Raw genomic sequence first — 15,310 nt, forward strand, 5'->3', positions numbered from 1 at the left:
CGACGCTCTACCGCTGAGCCAACCGGCCAGGGCTCCAGTAGTTTTTTGACTGCGACTTTAGGATTTTCTATGTACAGTATAATATCATCAACAAATAATGATAGTTCTACTTCTTCTTTTTCAATTTGGATGCCTTTTATTACTTCTTCTTGTCTGATTGCTGTGGCTAGGATGTCCAGAACTATGTTGAATAATAGTGGTGAAAGGGGGGCACCCCTGCCTTGTTCCTGATCTTAAGGGATTGCTTTTGACTTTTGTCCATTGAGTATGATGTTGGCTGTGGGTCTGTCATAGATGGCCTTTATTATATTGAGGTATGTTCCCTGTATTCCCACTTTGCTGAGAGTTTTGATCATGAATGGGTGCTGGATTTTATCAAATGCTTTTTCTGCATCTATTGATATTATCATGTGGTTTTTCTCCTTCCTTTTGTTTATGTGATGAATCACATTGATTGATTTACAAGTATTGTACCATACCAACCTTGCCTCCCCAGAATAAATCCCATTTGATCATGATGTATGATTTTTTTCATGTATTGCTGGATCCAGTTTGCTAATATTTTGTTGAGAATTTTAGCAACTGAATTCATCAAGGATATTGGCCTATAGTTTTCTTTCTTTGTGTTGTCTTTGCCTGGTTTTGGAATTAAAAGTATGCTCACCTCATAAGAGGAGCTTGGAAGTCTTCCTTCCTCTTGAATTTTTTGAAATAGCTTGAGAAGGATAGGAGTTAGTTCTTCTTTGAATGTTTGGTAGAATTCGCCTGTGAAGCCATCTGACCCAGGGCTTTTGTTTGTTGAGAGTTTTTTGATAACTGTTTTGATCTCATTTGTTGTAATCAGTCTATTTAGGTTTTCTAATTTCTTCTAGATTGATTTTTGAGAGATTATATTTTTCAAGGAATTTGTCCATTTCATCTAGGTTGTCTAATTTTTTGGCATACAGTTCTTCATAGTATTTTCTTACAATCCTTTGTATTTCTGCTGTGTCGGTTGTTACTTCTTCACTCTCATTTCTAATTTTTTTATTTGAGTCCTCTTTTTTTCTAGTGAGTCTGGTTAAAGGTTCATCTATCTTGTTTACCTTTTCAAAGAACCAATTCTTGGTTTCATTGATCCTCTGTATTGTTTCTTTAGCCTCTATGTCATTTATTTTCGCTCTGATCTTTATTTCCTTCTATTTCCTCTGGGCTTTACTTGCTGTTCTTTTTCTAGTTCTTTTAGTTGCAGGGTTAAATTATTTATTTGAGCTTTTTCTAGCTTCTTAAGGGATGCCTGTAATGCTATGAACTTCCTTCTCAGGACTGCTTTTGCTGTGTCCCATAAATTTTGAGTTGTTGTATGTTCATTTTCATTTGTTTCAAGGAAATTTTTGGTTTCTTCCTTGATCTCATTATTAACCCATTTGTTATTTAATAACATGCTGTTTAGTTTCCAAGTGTTTGAGTGTTTTTCAGTTTTTCTATTGTAGTTGATTTCTAGTTTTATGGCATTGTGGTCAGAGAAGATGCTTGATATGATTTCAATTTTAAATTTGTCAAGGCTCATTTTATGTCCTAACATGTGGTCTATCCTAGAGAATGTACCATGAGCACTTTAAAAGAATGTATATTCTGCTGCTTTATGGTGAAAGGTTCTGAAGATATCTATTAAATCCAGTTGTTCTCTTGTGTCCCTTTATTCTGCTATTTCTTTATTAATTTTCTTTCTTGAGGATCTATCTAGTGATGTTAGTGGGGTATTGAAATCCCCTACTATTATAGTATTGCTGCTGATCTCATCCTTTATGTTCATCAAAGTCTGCTTTATATATTTAGGTGCTCCTATATTAGGTGCGTAGATATTTATAATGGTTATATCTTCCTGTTGGATTGCTCCCTTTATCATTATGTAGTGACCTTTTTTATCCCTTATGATAGTCTTTGTTTTAAAGTCTATTTTGTCAAATATAAGTATTGCTACTCCAGCTTTTTTTCATTTGCAATTGCATGAAATATTTTTTTCATCCTTTTACTTTCAGTCTATGCTTATCTTTTGTTTTGAGGTGGGTCTCCTGTAGACAGCATATGGACAGGTCCTGTTTTCTTATCCATTCAGCTACCCTATGTCTTTTGATTGGAGCATTTAATCCATTTACAATTAAAGTTATTGATATGTAGTTGTTTATTGCCATTTTTTTCTTTAAATCTACATTTCTCTTTTACTAGATTTCCCCCCACACACCCACTTTTTTCTGTCTACAGCAGATCCCTTAACATTCCTTGCAGCATTGATTTGGTTGGGATGAATTCCTTGAATTTTGGGGGGGTTTTTTGTCTTGGTTGTAGGTTCTTGTTCTGCATTACTTTGAATATTTCTTGCCATTCCCTTCTAGCCTCAAGTGTTTCTGTTGAAAAGTCAAATGTCATCTTTATGGGGGCTCCTTTGTAGGTGATTCACTTTTTCTCTTGCAACTTTTAGTATTCTTTATCTCTTAGCTTTGGTATTTTGATTATGGTGTATCTTGGTGTAGGTCTCTTTGGGTTCTTTTTTAATGGGGTTCTCTCTGCTTCTTGAACCTGTATGACTCCTTCCTGCATCAATTTAGGGAAATTTTCAGCTATAATTTCTTCAGTCAAGTTCTCTATCCCTTGTTCTTTCTCTTCTCCTTCAGGAACCCCAATTATGCAGATATTGTTTTTCTTCATGTTGTCACAGAGCTCTCTTAGAGTTTCCTCGGATTTTTTTGATCCTCTTTTCTTTTTGCTGTTCTGCTTCTGTGCTTTTGCTTATCTTGTCCTCTAAGTCACTGATTCAATCCTCTGCTTCATCCAGCCTGCTTTTCATTCTTTCTAGTGTAGTCTTCATTTCTGATATCGTGTTTGTCATTTCTGTCTGGTTCTTTTTTATGATTTCAGTGTCCTTTTTGATGCTTACAATTTCTTTATTTAGGTCATTAAGTCCATCCAATGTAGTTTTGTGATCCTTAAGCATCCTAACACTCATTTTAAACTCTGCTTCTGGTAATTTGATTACTTGCATTTCATTCAGATATTTTTCTGGAAATTTTTTATGTTGATTCATATGGCTTACATTCTTCTGTCTTCCCTTGTTTGAGTTGTGGTCTCCTTAACTAGTAGAGCCTCTTTTTTGTTTTTATATCTTAACTGGGTCGGGTGTGAGGAGCTCTTCCTTAAGATGTCACTCTAACAAGGGTTGTTAGGTTCTGAACTGATGCTCTCGTATCTGGCCTCTGGATGTGCCCTCCCTAGACCTTCTTGGCCAGAGCCTGGCACAGACCAATGGGGGTCGCTGCCTATGACTGGCCCTTATCTATCTTTTTGGAGCAACAGGTCATCCAGATCCTGTGGCTGCCTCTACTGAGCCCAGGAGCCATTGTTAATATCAACTTAGGCTGGCTTTTATCTACTTTTGACCTGGAGGATGTTCATTTAAATGTTCAGGTACCCCTGAGATCCGCTTTCTGCCACCTTTTATTAGTGGCTATTTATTGGGCTCAGTACTATAAATCAGGGGTTAGGTAAGGTATTGGATGTGGCTTTCCCCTTAGCCTCAGGTGTGATTCTATCCAACCTATTTTATTTTATTTTATATTTTTCTTCTCAGCCCTCAGAAGGGTGTAGCTACAGGAATCCAATGGATGTGGCCTTTGTGTTCCTGAGGTGCAGTCTCTCCGCAGTCCTGCCACCACTGCTGCTGCCACCTCGTTGTCAGCACTGGCATGCCACTGTAGTCGCTGCAGCCTCCACCCCGCCCCTGCAGGCAGGACTGCGTTCACACATCCAGGCTGCAAGCCTTGGCTAACCCCAGCCTCCACACTGCCCCCGTGGGTGAGACTGCTTTCACGCGCCTGGTTCGCAAGCCTGGGCAGGTTCCCTGGCTTCCACTCCACCCCCACAGGCAGGACTGCATTCACACACTTGGGCTGCAGCGGCAGCCAGCTCCTGGCTCCCACCCCTGTGGATGGGACCGCACTCCTGCATCCTGCCACTACCCGCCCTCCCGCGAGCACTCAGCAGTGTGGGGGTGGCATTGTAGCTCACACCTCCACACTCAATACTGTATCCCTGATGAGCTCCCTGCTTCTAAGTGACTCTGCTCTGACTGTAGCAGGAGAGCTTCTGTTTGGCCGGTGACCTGCTTCCCTTTGCTGGTATTGCTGGTTCCAGGGAAAAGACTCACTTTATATTTGGGGAATGACTCAGCCCAGGGGTTAGGGTGGCTCTTCCTCGAAGTGTTTCTCCCTGTGCCTCCTAGATTACACTCTCTTCCTCCTACTCCAGTCCTCTCAGCTCTCCCCATCCCTTGGAGCCCTGGGTGAGTGGTTGTGAAAGAGGTTTTCTGCGTGGTCCCTTTAAAACGAATCCTGGGTCTGAGAAATCTGTCTCTTTCTCACAAACAGTATCCTGACTTGTTTCACAGTTAAATACTGTCCTTATGCCTCTTCTAGGCTCCAGGGCTTCAGGCTGGGGCTTCAGTCCTGGGGCCTACGACCCTCCCCTCTCTGGCAAAACCCCACCACCATGTGAGTCCCTCTGGGCTGCCGCTTGCTGCCAGGAGCTGGGCGGCCCTCTCCGCATTTCCGCTTTTCCTACCAGTCTCAGTGTGGCTTCTTCAGTGATATTTGGTTATAGATTCCTCTTGGTTTACCCAAAGTTGGTTTTTCAGATAATTGTTCTTAAAATGAAGTTATAATCCCCTTTGGTTCTGGGAGGTGGAAGTTGGAACATCCGCCTACTCCATCGCCATCTTGCCACCACCCCCCCATTTGCATCTTTTTAAGAGAAAGGTTCTACAGTAATAAGTTAATCCAAAGCAATGATATTAATAACTGCGCTATTCACAAGTATTGATTTGGTGGACCCTTTACCAACTGTCATATTATCTGATAAGTTTGCTATATATTTACATAAATACTAACAAAGTTTGCTTGAAATACTTTGTAGCTTGATGTCAATTCAGCAAAATTTTTTCCTCCAAAATATATATTTGAGTTTGTTTGGCTATTATATTTCTAAATATTATAGTAAGAAAAACAACTTTAACATATTTATTTATTATTTATCATAGTCTGATAGTGAAACATAGTAAAAATAAATTATAAGTTAAGAGGTTATTGGTCATATACTTTTTAGCTTATAACTAGTATGATAATCTCTGTATGCTTGAAAATTTCTTTTTCTTTTCAAAAACAGATATAATGGATTTCCAGTTCTTAGGAACAATTTATTTGAGAGACCTGAAGGATTTCTACAAACACGAAAGAGCACATTGCCTTCAAAATCAAGTAGTCCTAGTAGCCCTTCTCCTATGTTCAGAAGAACAAAACAGGTGCTTTGAGAATTTTGCATTCTTTATGTAATCAAATATTAGAACAAAAATAAATATGATACTGTCCTCCCTTAATATACTTTACTACCTGGACCTGGCCGGTAGGCTCAGTGGTAGAATGTCCACCTGGCATGTGGAAGTCCCAGCTTCGGTTCCAGGTTAGGACACACAGGAGAAACAACCATCTGCTTCTACACCCCCTCCCCTCCCCTTTTCTCTCTCTCTTTCTCTCTTTCTCTCTCTCTCTCTCTCTCTCTCTCTCTCTCTTCCCCTCTCACGGCATGGCTTGATTGGTTCCAGGTGCTAAGGATGGCTCCATGGCCTCACCTCAGGCGCTAAAATAGCTGGCTGCTGTGCTGAGCAACAGAACAGTAGCCCCAGATTGGCAGAGAGCATTGTCCCCTAGTGGGCTTGCTGGGTGGATCCTGGTCAGGGCACATGCAGGGGTCTGTCTCTCTGCCTCCCTGCTTCTCACTTAATAAAAAAAAGAAAAAATATATATTATACTACCTCATATATAACTGTGACTAGAATAATCTCCCTGAAGCTTTCTAGAGATAATTTAGAGTAAGCAGACATCAAAAAATTAACTAGTTCTCTTGTCCTAGAACTTTATTTTATATATGATATAATACAAATTCAATCAGAGGGTTGAATATAAATTATAAACATATTTTGTTAAGGAAACATTATAAAAAAAGGGGACTTGTACTTGTTCAACATGCAGTTAAATAAGGATGCTTATGTGTGTAAATTTATTAATAAGATCCTTGCATATTTTTTCCAGGAAATTAAATCAGCCCATAAAATTGCCAAGCGGTATTCTTCCATTCCACAGATGTGGTCTAGGTGCCTACTGCGCCACTGTTATGGACTGTGGTTTATTTGTCTCCCAGCTTATGTGAAAGTATGCCATTCAAAAGTCAGGGCTCTGAAGACAGCATATGATGTGCTTAAAAAAATGCAGTCAAAGAAGATAGATCCACCTGATGAGGTAACAATTATCTTTAAAGTGCATTGTTTCTAGACTTATGCACACAGATGTTTTGTCTCTGTAACTTTTGAACTGTGTTTCAGGTGTGCTACCGCATTCTTATGCAGCTCTGTGGACAGTATGATCAGCCAGTGCTTGCTGTTCGAGTGCTTTTTGAAATGCATAAAGCTGGTATTGACCCCAATGCCATTACTTATGGTTATTATAATAAGGTAATTACTTTTATTTAATGGAGAAAGCATGTAGCTTTTGTGACTATACAACCTTAACTTAATGGCAGAATTGTTGATGCAGGGGTTGGCATTTATTTGAGAGTATCTAAAATATCAAGTAAAAAATTTTGTGCTATTTTGTATGAAATCTACTTAGATATTCTTTAGTTTGACTCTTAAGCCAGTGTGTTCATTTATAAAAACTATTATACTAATCATTTTATTTTGTCAAACAAATAGGCTGTTTTAGAAAGTACCTGGCCTTCGAGAAGTCATAATGCCTATTTTCTTTGGACAAAATTAAGAAACGTTGTTTTAGGAGTAGCACAGTTCAAAAGAGCTTTAAAGAAGCATGCACATTTATCACAAACAACTCTCTCAGGTAATTAAAGATTTTTAAGGAATATATGTGTTTAATGTTTTTTTAAATTAATTGACTAGTTATATTTTACATTTTTTAGAAATTTTATTGTATTTTTTAATTGAATTTATTGGGTTAACTGGTTAACATAATTATACAGGTTTTAGGTGCCCAATTCTGCAACACATCTCTGTACACCATGTTGTGTGTTCACCACCCCCCCAAGTCAAGTCTTTGGATGTTTTCTAGTTTGTGTTGTCATTAAGCAAATTCTGATATTGGGAGCCTTCTTCACATTTAAAAAAGACAAAACTTTACTTTTTTTCTTTTAACTTAAACTATCCACCTTTCATTGTCTTGTTGTAGTATACCTTAATGATTCATGATAGGGTTCTTTGTTACAGTTGTATTTTGCTAATTATGTGACACTTTCTGTGTTCAGTATTGGTATATATAAAGTTGAGCAACAAACTAATGTGTGTTTTTGGTATCTCCCTGAGTAGTAAAATGCTGTCAAATTGTGTTCTTAAGCAGATGGCAGTGACCTGGATGCTGTTAGTCATGGCAGCATGGATAGTGGTCATGGGACACACACTGTGGAGCAGGCACCTTTTAATACGGGTTTAATCAGAGTATATGCTACTGATGATAGATCTAGTACAGGTTTGTGTGTGCTTATGTATACATTTATTACAGTGCATTTTAAAAACTAAATTTGCTAGCCTGTCTTTTGAATTTTAATTTCCAATGATGTATTTAACTGTCACTTTAATTTTATATGTTAGGTACTTGATTTGATATTGTATTTAATAACTACATGAACTTTTATTCAGTCTTTATTTGAATAGAAATAAAAGTTTAAGAGTTTATTCAAGCATTTAGTCCATTATAATCCAATTAACTCTGGAGGGCACACGGATCTCTTCATCATCATTTTTGCAGGATAAATTCCTCTTTGTAATTATGAAAATGTAATTAGAGTTTTTTAAAAAAGAACATTATAGCCCTTATCTGAGTTAATAATAGTACCATATCAATATCAACTTACTGTGTACTATATTATTTTTGCAATTTCCTATGAGTGTTAAACTCCATTAAAATAAAAAGTTACAAATAAAATTAAGTATGTATAAAATTTGTATCATTCTAGTACTGAAGAGTGCATTAGTATCATTACAATATAAAATTTGTAAATAAACTTTCTCTAAGTAATATTAAAATGGAAACATTTTAAAAAATAAATTACTTCACTAATTCTGACCTTTTTGTTACTACATTTAAAAACTTACACATGAGCCCTGACCGCTTGTCTCAGCAATAGAGAATTGGCCCAGCAAGTGGAAATCCCGGGTTCAATTCCCAGTCAGGGCACACAGGAAAAGTGACCATCTGCTTCTCCACCCTCCCCCCCCCATCTCTTCCCCTCCTGCAGCCATGGCTTAAATGGATCAAGCAACGTTGGTCCCTGGCACTGAAGATGGCTCCATGGCCTCAGCCTCAGGCGCTAAAATAGCTCAGTTGCCAAGCAACAGAGCTGCAGCCTAACCAGGCAGAGCATCACCTGGTAGGGGCCTGCTAAGTGGATCCTGGCCAGGGCACCTGCAGGAGTCTGTCTCTACCTTCCCGCTTCTCACTTAATTAAGACAAAACAAAACAAAACAAAAATCTTGCACATAATTTTTTAATATAAGACACACCTCTTAATGGACAGAATTTTAAATGTAGAAATCTAAGCATTAATAAAATATAAAGTCTGTCTCCAAAAACAGTAACATTTTGGTCTGTCTCCTTTTATGACTACTTTTTAGAATATAAATATAAGCTAATTGTGTTGAAAGGCAATTTTCTTAGTTGTTTTTCCATGGCTGGTTTTAGTTCCTAATCATGCAGTATGAATATAATCCAGAGTTGTAATAGTCATTCTCAGGCATTAGCTCTTAAAAATAAAAAAGTCTCTTTTGTTTTTAACTATGACCTTTTAAAAAAGACTGTCTTAAAACAATGCAGAACCTAATAAAAGCATGAATTTCAAGATTATCTTCACATTTTTAATTTGTAGTTTTTTGGGGAATAGAACTTAAAAATTGATTACCAAAATTACAAACTCAAAAGTATAACATATATTAAAGTAAATGTTTAATGCTACTTAATACCATTTCTTAGATATTTTTTTGCAAGTACAGTATATATACCATTTCAGATACAGTTTTTCATATACTCATGATATGCTTGTATATTATAAATCTTGGAACTTGAGATCCAAACAAAAAGGTTATGTTTTACTTTAAATAATGTCTGCTAAGATAGAGAACTATGATTCAAAATCTTGTATTTTGATGCTAATCTAGTGAACATAATTTGCTCAAAAGTAGAGAACCTCTTTAACACAACAATGTATAACATATTAGAAGTTTTCTTCTACAATGCAACTTTTGCTTTTCTTAATAACTTTAGCATGATTCTTATATTCCCGTGTATTTGTACTTATGTGCAATTCAGTAATTATTCAACTGAATTTTCAGAAAAAGTTAATTACCTATTTACAAATTTAAATAAACCCATTTTTTGGGTAAATTTATTTAGATGTTCGGCTTCCTATGTGTGAAGGTTCTATTATGAATGCAGATTTTTTTTCTGCATTTCTTAGTTGCAATTCAAACTTTTACCTAGAAAGTTCATGGACTTGTATAAAGAATGTCTGGTTTGTCTGGTCTTTTGGAGCTCAGATAATAGTGTGAATGTATGTACTTTTGACTGCAATGTGGAGCCGAAAATAAATTATTTTGAGATTATCTCTTCCTTACATTAATAGAGATTGTGGTTGGAATCTAACAAAATAATGCTTTCAATTGAAAGTTATCCAGAAAAATTTCTATAAGTAAATCCAAACATTAATGTATTGCTTCTAATTCCAGTTCTCACTAAAGAAGTTTATCATAAACAGCTTAGGGGTTCTTTTCTTTTTTTCCACAGGTGGCCAGTCTGATCTTGGATATAATTCATTATCTAAAGATGAAATTAGAAGAGGAGATATATCTATTGAGGACATTCAAGAAGAAAAAGATAAAAAAGGGAGTGATTCTAGTTCCTGTAGGTATTAAATACAAGTGGCTTTAAGTATAAAAGTACTTTTTATTTTTCACTTTCCCATTATAACTCCCTTTTCCTGTCATTACAAGCCCTCTTCACCCCCTAATATTCCAGCATATAAATCTTCATGTGTGAAGTATAGTCTCAGTTGTACAACTACTCTCTAATCAGAAACTTCTCTTCTTGTAGTAGAAATCTATATTTCTTCAAACACAGGCTCTGAGGTTTAACAATATGTTTCTTTAATGCTTTTATTAATGGTCTGTGACTTGTATTTTCCTCCTTGCCTCTTCACATCAAAAGCAGTGTTTCACAACCAAAGAAGAAATATTCAGTGGTATTTATGGACCTCATGCATGACCATATTTAGTAATTTGATATATACCTTGCGGCCTCAGATCAGTGTAATTACTTATTTGTGATTGACAAATATAGAGGTGTTCAATAATTTCTTGCTACCTATTTAAAGGATAAATATTTAGAACTAAAGGCTATTTCTTTTTATGCCTTCTATGATGTATATAGATTTCATCTTAACAATTTCATTTTAATCTTTACAGTGTCAGAGAGCGAGAGTGCAAAAGGAAGTGCTGATTGCCTTCCTAAGCTCAATTATCAAAGTTCTTCCAATATAGTTCGCCTCAGTGGTACAAACAACAGTGCTGATAAAATATCGGGAGAAAGCACAGGTGAGTTGAATAATATACCTCTGCTTTGTGCAGAATGACTTTATCTATATTTCTAGTGAATATTTCTTTTCAAGACATAATCCTCCAGGGTTATTTTTTTAATATTTCTGCATCCTCTCATAGTATAGCATAGTAGCTTGAATTTTATATTTTATACTTTATATTCAGGCTTTTATGATAACAAAGTATAGGGACAAACTTAGGAGCTACATACTATCTTTTGAGTTTGGACTGTTGGGACTTTTAGGAAGAGGAAGTAGTAGCAATTCAGATGATTAGTCTGAAGGTACTGTATACCTAGTTTTTAAATGAAGTCTATAGTCCCTTAGTATTCATATTGTTCCTGTTTTTTCAGGAATAAAATGATAGTCCTTCAGTTTAGGTAATAACAGCTAATATTTTTTCTTTTCAAAGAGCTTTCTACATGTTATTTATATTTATTAATACATTAATGCTTATTATTAGTGAGAGGGGATATTAGCACCATTTTAAGGATGAGAAAACTAAGGCAAAATGTACTGTTGGCAGAGTACACAAGTTAAGTAGTTAATGGAAAAGTCAGTTTAGGATCTGTGATCTCACAAATTTTTCATTAGATCATTTTAGGGGGATTAAGTGGACATAAGATTCAGAGTTTCTGGTAGTAATAGTCTGATCACATAATTATTTTATTTTTGTAATAGCTCAATTCTGCATCATGTAATCTAAACCAGCAATTTTCAACCAGCCTTTTGCAAGAAATTTTAAAAAATTTTTTTATTTATTTTTTATTTATTTTATTTTTATTTTTTTTGCATTTTTCTGAAGCTGGAAACAGGGAGAGACAGTCAGACAGACTCCTGCATGCGCCCGACCGGGATCCACCCGGCACGCCCACCATGGGGCGACGCTCTGCCCACCAGGGGGCGATGCTCTGCCCATCCTGGGCATCGCCATGTTGCGACCAGAGCCACTCTAGCACCTGGGGCAGAGGCCAAGGAGCCATCCCCAGCGCCCAGGCCATCTTTGCTCCAATGGAGCCTTGGCTGCGGGGGGGGGGGGAGAGACAGAGAGGAAGGTGCGGTGGAGGGGTGGAGAAGCAAATGGGCGCTTCTCCTGTGTGCCCTGGCCGGGAATCGAACCCGGGTCCTCCGCACGCTAGGCCGACGCTCTACCGCTGAGCCAACCGGCCAGGGCTGCAAGAAATTTTATAACATGCAATACCTGACTAGTCAGCGGCACTGACCTCTTTTCCCTTAGATTGTCAAATAAAAAAATGACAATAGCCAACACAACAATAGCCATTCAATGTGAATGAATCAAAATTATACCTATTTTTTGTCAGACCAAAATAATAATATATTTTTGGTGTGCCATAGAATTTTAGTAATTAGTTTCTGTGTGCCATGGGATGAAAATGATTGAAAATCACTGATCTAAACAAATAATGAAGGACTTGTGCTTTTAAGGCTGAAATATCTCCATTTGTAAATAGTCTTTATGCAATGCTATTTGTTTTTCTGTAACATAGTCAGATGTGCCTCTAGCTCTGGGGGTAGGCAAACTATATATAGCCCATGGGCCAAATTGGGCCTGCAGTCTACAAGCTAACAATGGTTTTTAATTTTTAAATGGTAGGAAAAAAAATCAAAATTAGAATAATATTTTGTGATACATGAAAATTATATGAAATTTAAACTTCAATGTTCATAAAGGTTTATTGGAACACAGCCACACTCATTCATTCATGTATATAGCTTGTGGCTGCTTGTACACTGCAGAGTTAAATGATCTACAACTGTCTTACTTTGCATTTCTGTGTCAGATAATTGTTATAACTTAAACATTTAAAATTTTTTCATTGCTATCATGGAATTACTTCACAACCATTTGGTCCTCCCTCCCCCCTTTTTTTTCTTATTAAGTAAGAGGTGGGGAGGCAGAGACAGACTCCAGCATGTGCTCCAATCCGGATCCACCTGATAAGCCCCTACCAGGGATACTCTGCCCAGCTGGTCTGCAGCTCCACTGCTTGGCAACTGAGCTATTTTAGTACATGAGGCCATTCTCATTGCCTGGGGCCAACTTGACTCAATTTGAGCCATGGCTGCAGGAGGAGAGGAGAGAGGGGGGGGGGGCGATAAAGGAGTGGAGAAGCAAATGGTCACCTCTCCTGTGTGCCCTGACCAGGAATCCAATCTGGGACTTCCACACACTGGGTCAGCACTCTACCACTGAGCCAGCCAGCCAGGGCCCATTTAGTCCTTCCTAATATATGTCTAATTATAACATAATAACTTCTCTTTAATAGTCTTTGCTGTATTGTTCTTTTATTACTCTCTCTTCATGCTTACCTTTTCCTTAAGATCTGTTTTTATGAACTTTCTATTTTATTTATGTTTTTCATTAAATTTGGTGGGGTAACATTGGTTAATAAGATCTTATTAGTATTAAGTGTATGTTTCTGTGATAACATGATCTGTATACTGCATTGTGTGCCCACCACCCAAAGTTAAACCATGTTTCATCACTATATATTTGGCCCCTTTAATCCCAAAATCTCTCACCATTTTCTCCCTGGTGTCCTCCATACTGTTGTCTGTGACTGTGAGTTTTACTTTTATATCCCACATGTGAGTGAAAAAGCTAAGAACTAGATGAATTTTCTATTTTAATATGATTATAAACAGAGTAAGCAGCAGCTGACTCATCATCTGGCTTTTGGTTACCTTCTATTCTCAACAAGTCAACTTTTTTTTTTCTTCTTTTTTTGTATTTTTTTGAAGCTGGAAACGGGGAGAGACAGTCAGACAGACTCCCACATGCGCCCGACCGGGATCCACCCGGCACGCCCACCAGGGGCGACGCTCTGTGATGCTCTGCCCCTCCGGGGCGTCTCTCTGCCGCGACCAGAGCCACTCTAGTGCCTGGGGCAGAGGCCAAGGAGCCATCCCCAGTGCCCGGGCCATCTTTGCTCCAATGGAGCCTTGGCTGCGGGAGGGGAAGAGAGAGACAGAGAGGAGGGGGGGGGGTGGAGAAGCAAATGGGCGCTTCTCCTATGTGCCCTGGCCGGGAATCGAACCCGGGTCCCCCGCATGCCAGGCCGACGCTCTACCGCTGAGCCAACTGGCCAGGACCAACAAGTCAACTTTTTAAAGCCTATAATAGATGTCCTAGGTGTAAATTAGAGTTGTTAGTTTATCCTTAAGATTTTTGGTTTGAAAACTCTTCCATCTGCTAAGTACTGGGTTTATTATTACTCCCCAAAACTAGATATATGGGATTTACAAGAATACTTATTTTTTAATATCTAATTTCTTATATATTAGTACATGTTATGATTCAAAGCCTTTTTCAGATATATATACATATATATGTATGTGTGTGTATATATATATATATAATCTGACAGCTTTTAAAAGATATGGGAGTAAAATAAGCAGAGATGTTTTAATGTGTGATTGGATATTGAAATAAAATCATCACCCTATAGTTACTTTATAATTATCTTGAGAATTTAACATTTCAATAAGTATATATGGAACTGATAGTTCAACCACTGGAAATTTACTCTGAATATGAATGCATCCTTTTTTCTAACCCCAATTCTGGTTTTAGTGTGTTTTTACTTTTTCTCTTTAGCTACCATATTTAGCTGTGATATGTCATATGATAATATATTATACTATGTTACATTATGGGTTGGTATTTGTGACATTTGTTTCCCAGCGGAAAATATTCATTCAGTAATTATTTTTGAGCTCCTAATTTATGCTACCATGTGCCAGGTGCTACTGGGGATATAATAATAAGGAACAAAAAAGAAACATGGTCTCTGTCTTCATAAAGCAAGTAGGTGGTGTAGTATCACTTCTGGGCCTTTTGGCTAAGATCACATGTGAGAAAGCAGGTGAGATGGGAAAACATTAATCAAATAATAAAGTAAATGTGAAAATGCTCTGAGATTAAGTACTGTGAAGAAGTGCTGAGACCACACCTAGGGAACACAGAGGCAACACCCAGTGGACTCCAGTGGCCAAAACCTTCTTTTACACAGACAAAATGAGAAAGCAGAGAAATGCAACACAAATGAATCAAGAGTAATCCCCAGAAAAAGACCTGAATGAGTCAGATATAACCAAATTACCAGATGCAGAGTTTAAAATAACGATTGTTAGGATGCTCAAAGATATTAGAACAACAATAGATGGTCATTACGAACACCTAAATAAAGAGATAACAAATATAAAAAAGGACATTGAAATAATAAAAAAGAATCATAAATGACAAATACAATATCAGAAATGAAGAACACAGTGGAAGGAATTAAAACCAGGATGGATGAAGCTGAGAATCGAATCAGCGAGTTAGAGGACAAGATAAATAAAGGCACGGAAGCAGAACAAAAAAAAGAAAAGAGACTCAAAAAGTCTGAGGAAACTCTAAGAGAGCTCTGTGACAACATGAAGAGAAATAACATCTGCATCATAGGGGTTCCTGAAGAAGAAGAGAAAGAACAAGGGATAGAGACTTTGTTCAAACATATCATAGCTGAAAACTTCCCTCAACTAAGGCAGGAAAACATCTCACAAATTCAAGAAGCACAGAGGACTCCATTAAAGAGAAACCCAAAGAAATCTACACCAAGACACA

At 37.3% G+C, this 15,310-nt stretch overlaps 1 protein-coding gene across 3 annotated transcripts in view; it reads left to right on the top strand.

Annotated features, from left to right (window-relative positions):
* Positions 1 to 15,310, top strand: part of DENND4A (DENN domain containing 4A) — a 128,083-nt gene that overhangs the window by 85,035 nt on the left and 27,738 nt on the right. Inside the window, exons 16-22 of one of the 3 annotated variants that reach the window (XM_066343722.1) lie at positions 5,197 to 5,332; positions 6,120 to 6,326; positions 6,410 to 6,538; positions 6,779 to 6,920; positions 7,431 to 7,562; positions 9,873 to 9,989; positions 10,550 to 10,678. In XM_066343722.1, coding sequence (XP_066199819.1) covers positions 5,197 to 5,332; positions 6,120 to 6,326; positions 6,410 to 6,538; positions 6,779 to 6,920; positions 7,431 to 7,562; positions 9,873 to 9,989; positions 10,550 to 10,678 — 992 coding nt within the window. The remainder of the gene's footprint in view (positions 1 to 5,196; positions 5,333 to 6,119; positions 6,327 to 6,409; positions 6,539 to 6,778; positions 6,921 to 7,430; positions 7,563 to 9,872; positions 9,990 to 10,549; positions 10,679 to 15,310) is intronic. The other 2 variants (XM_066343723.1, XM_066343724.1) reach the window with 2 other exon arrangements.

This window comes from Saccopteryx leptura, chromosome 6 (genome assembly GCF_036850995.1).
Source record: "Saccopteryx leptura isolate mSacLep1 chromosome 6, mSacLep1_pri_phased_curated, whole genome shotgun sequence".
Lineage (NCBI taxonomy): Eukaryota > Metazoa > Chordata > Mammalia > Chiroptera > Emballonuridae > Saccopteryx > Saccopteryx leptura.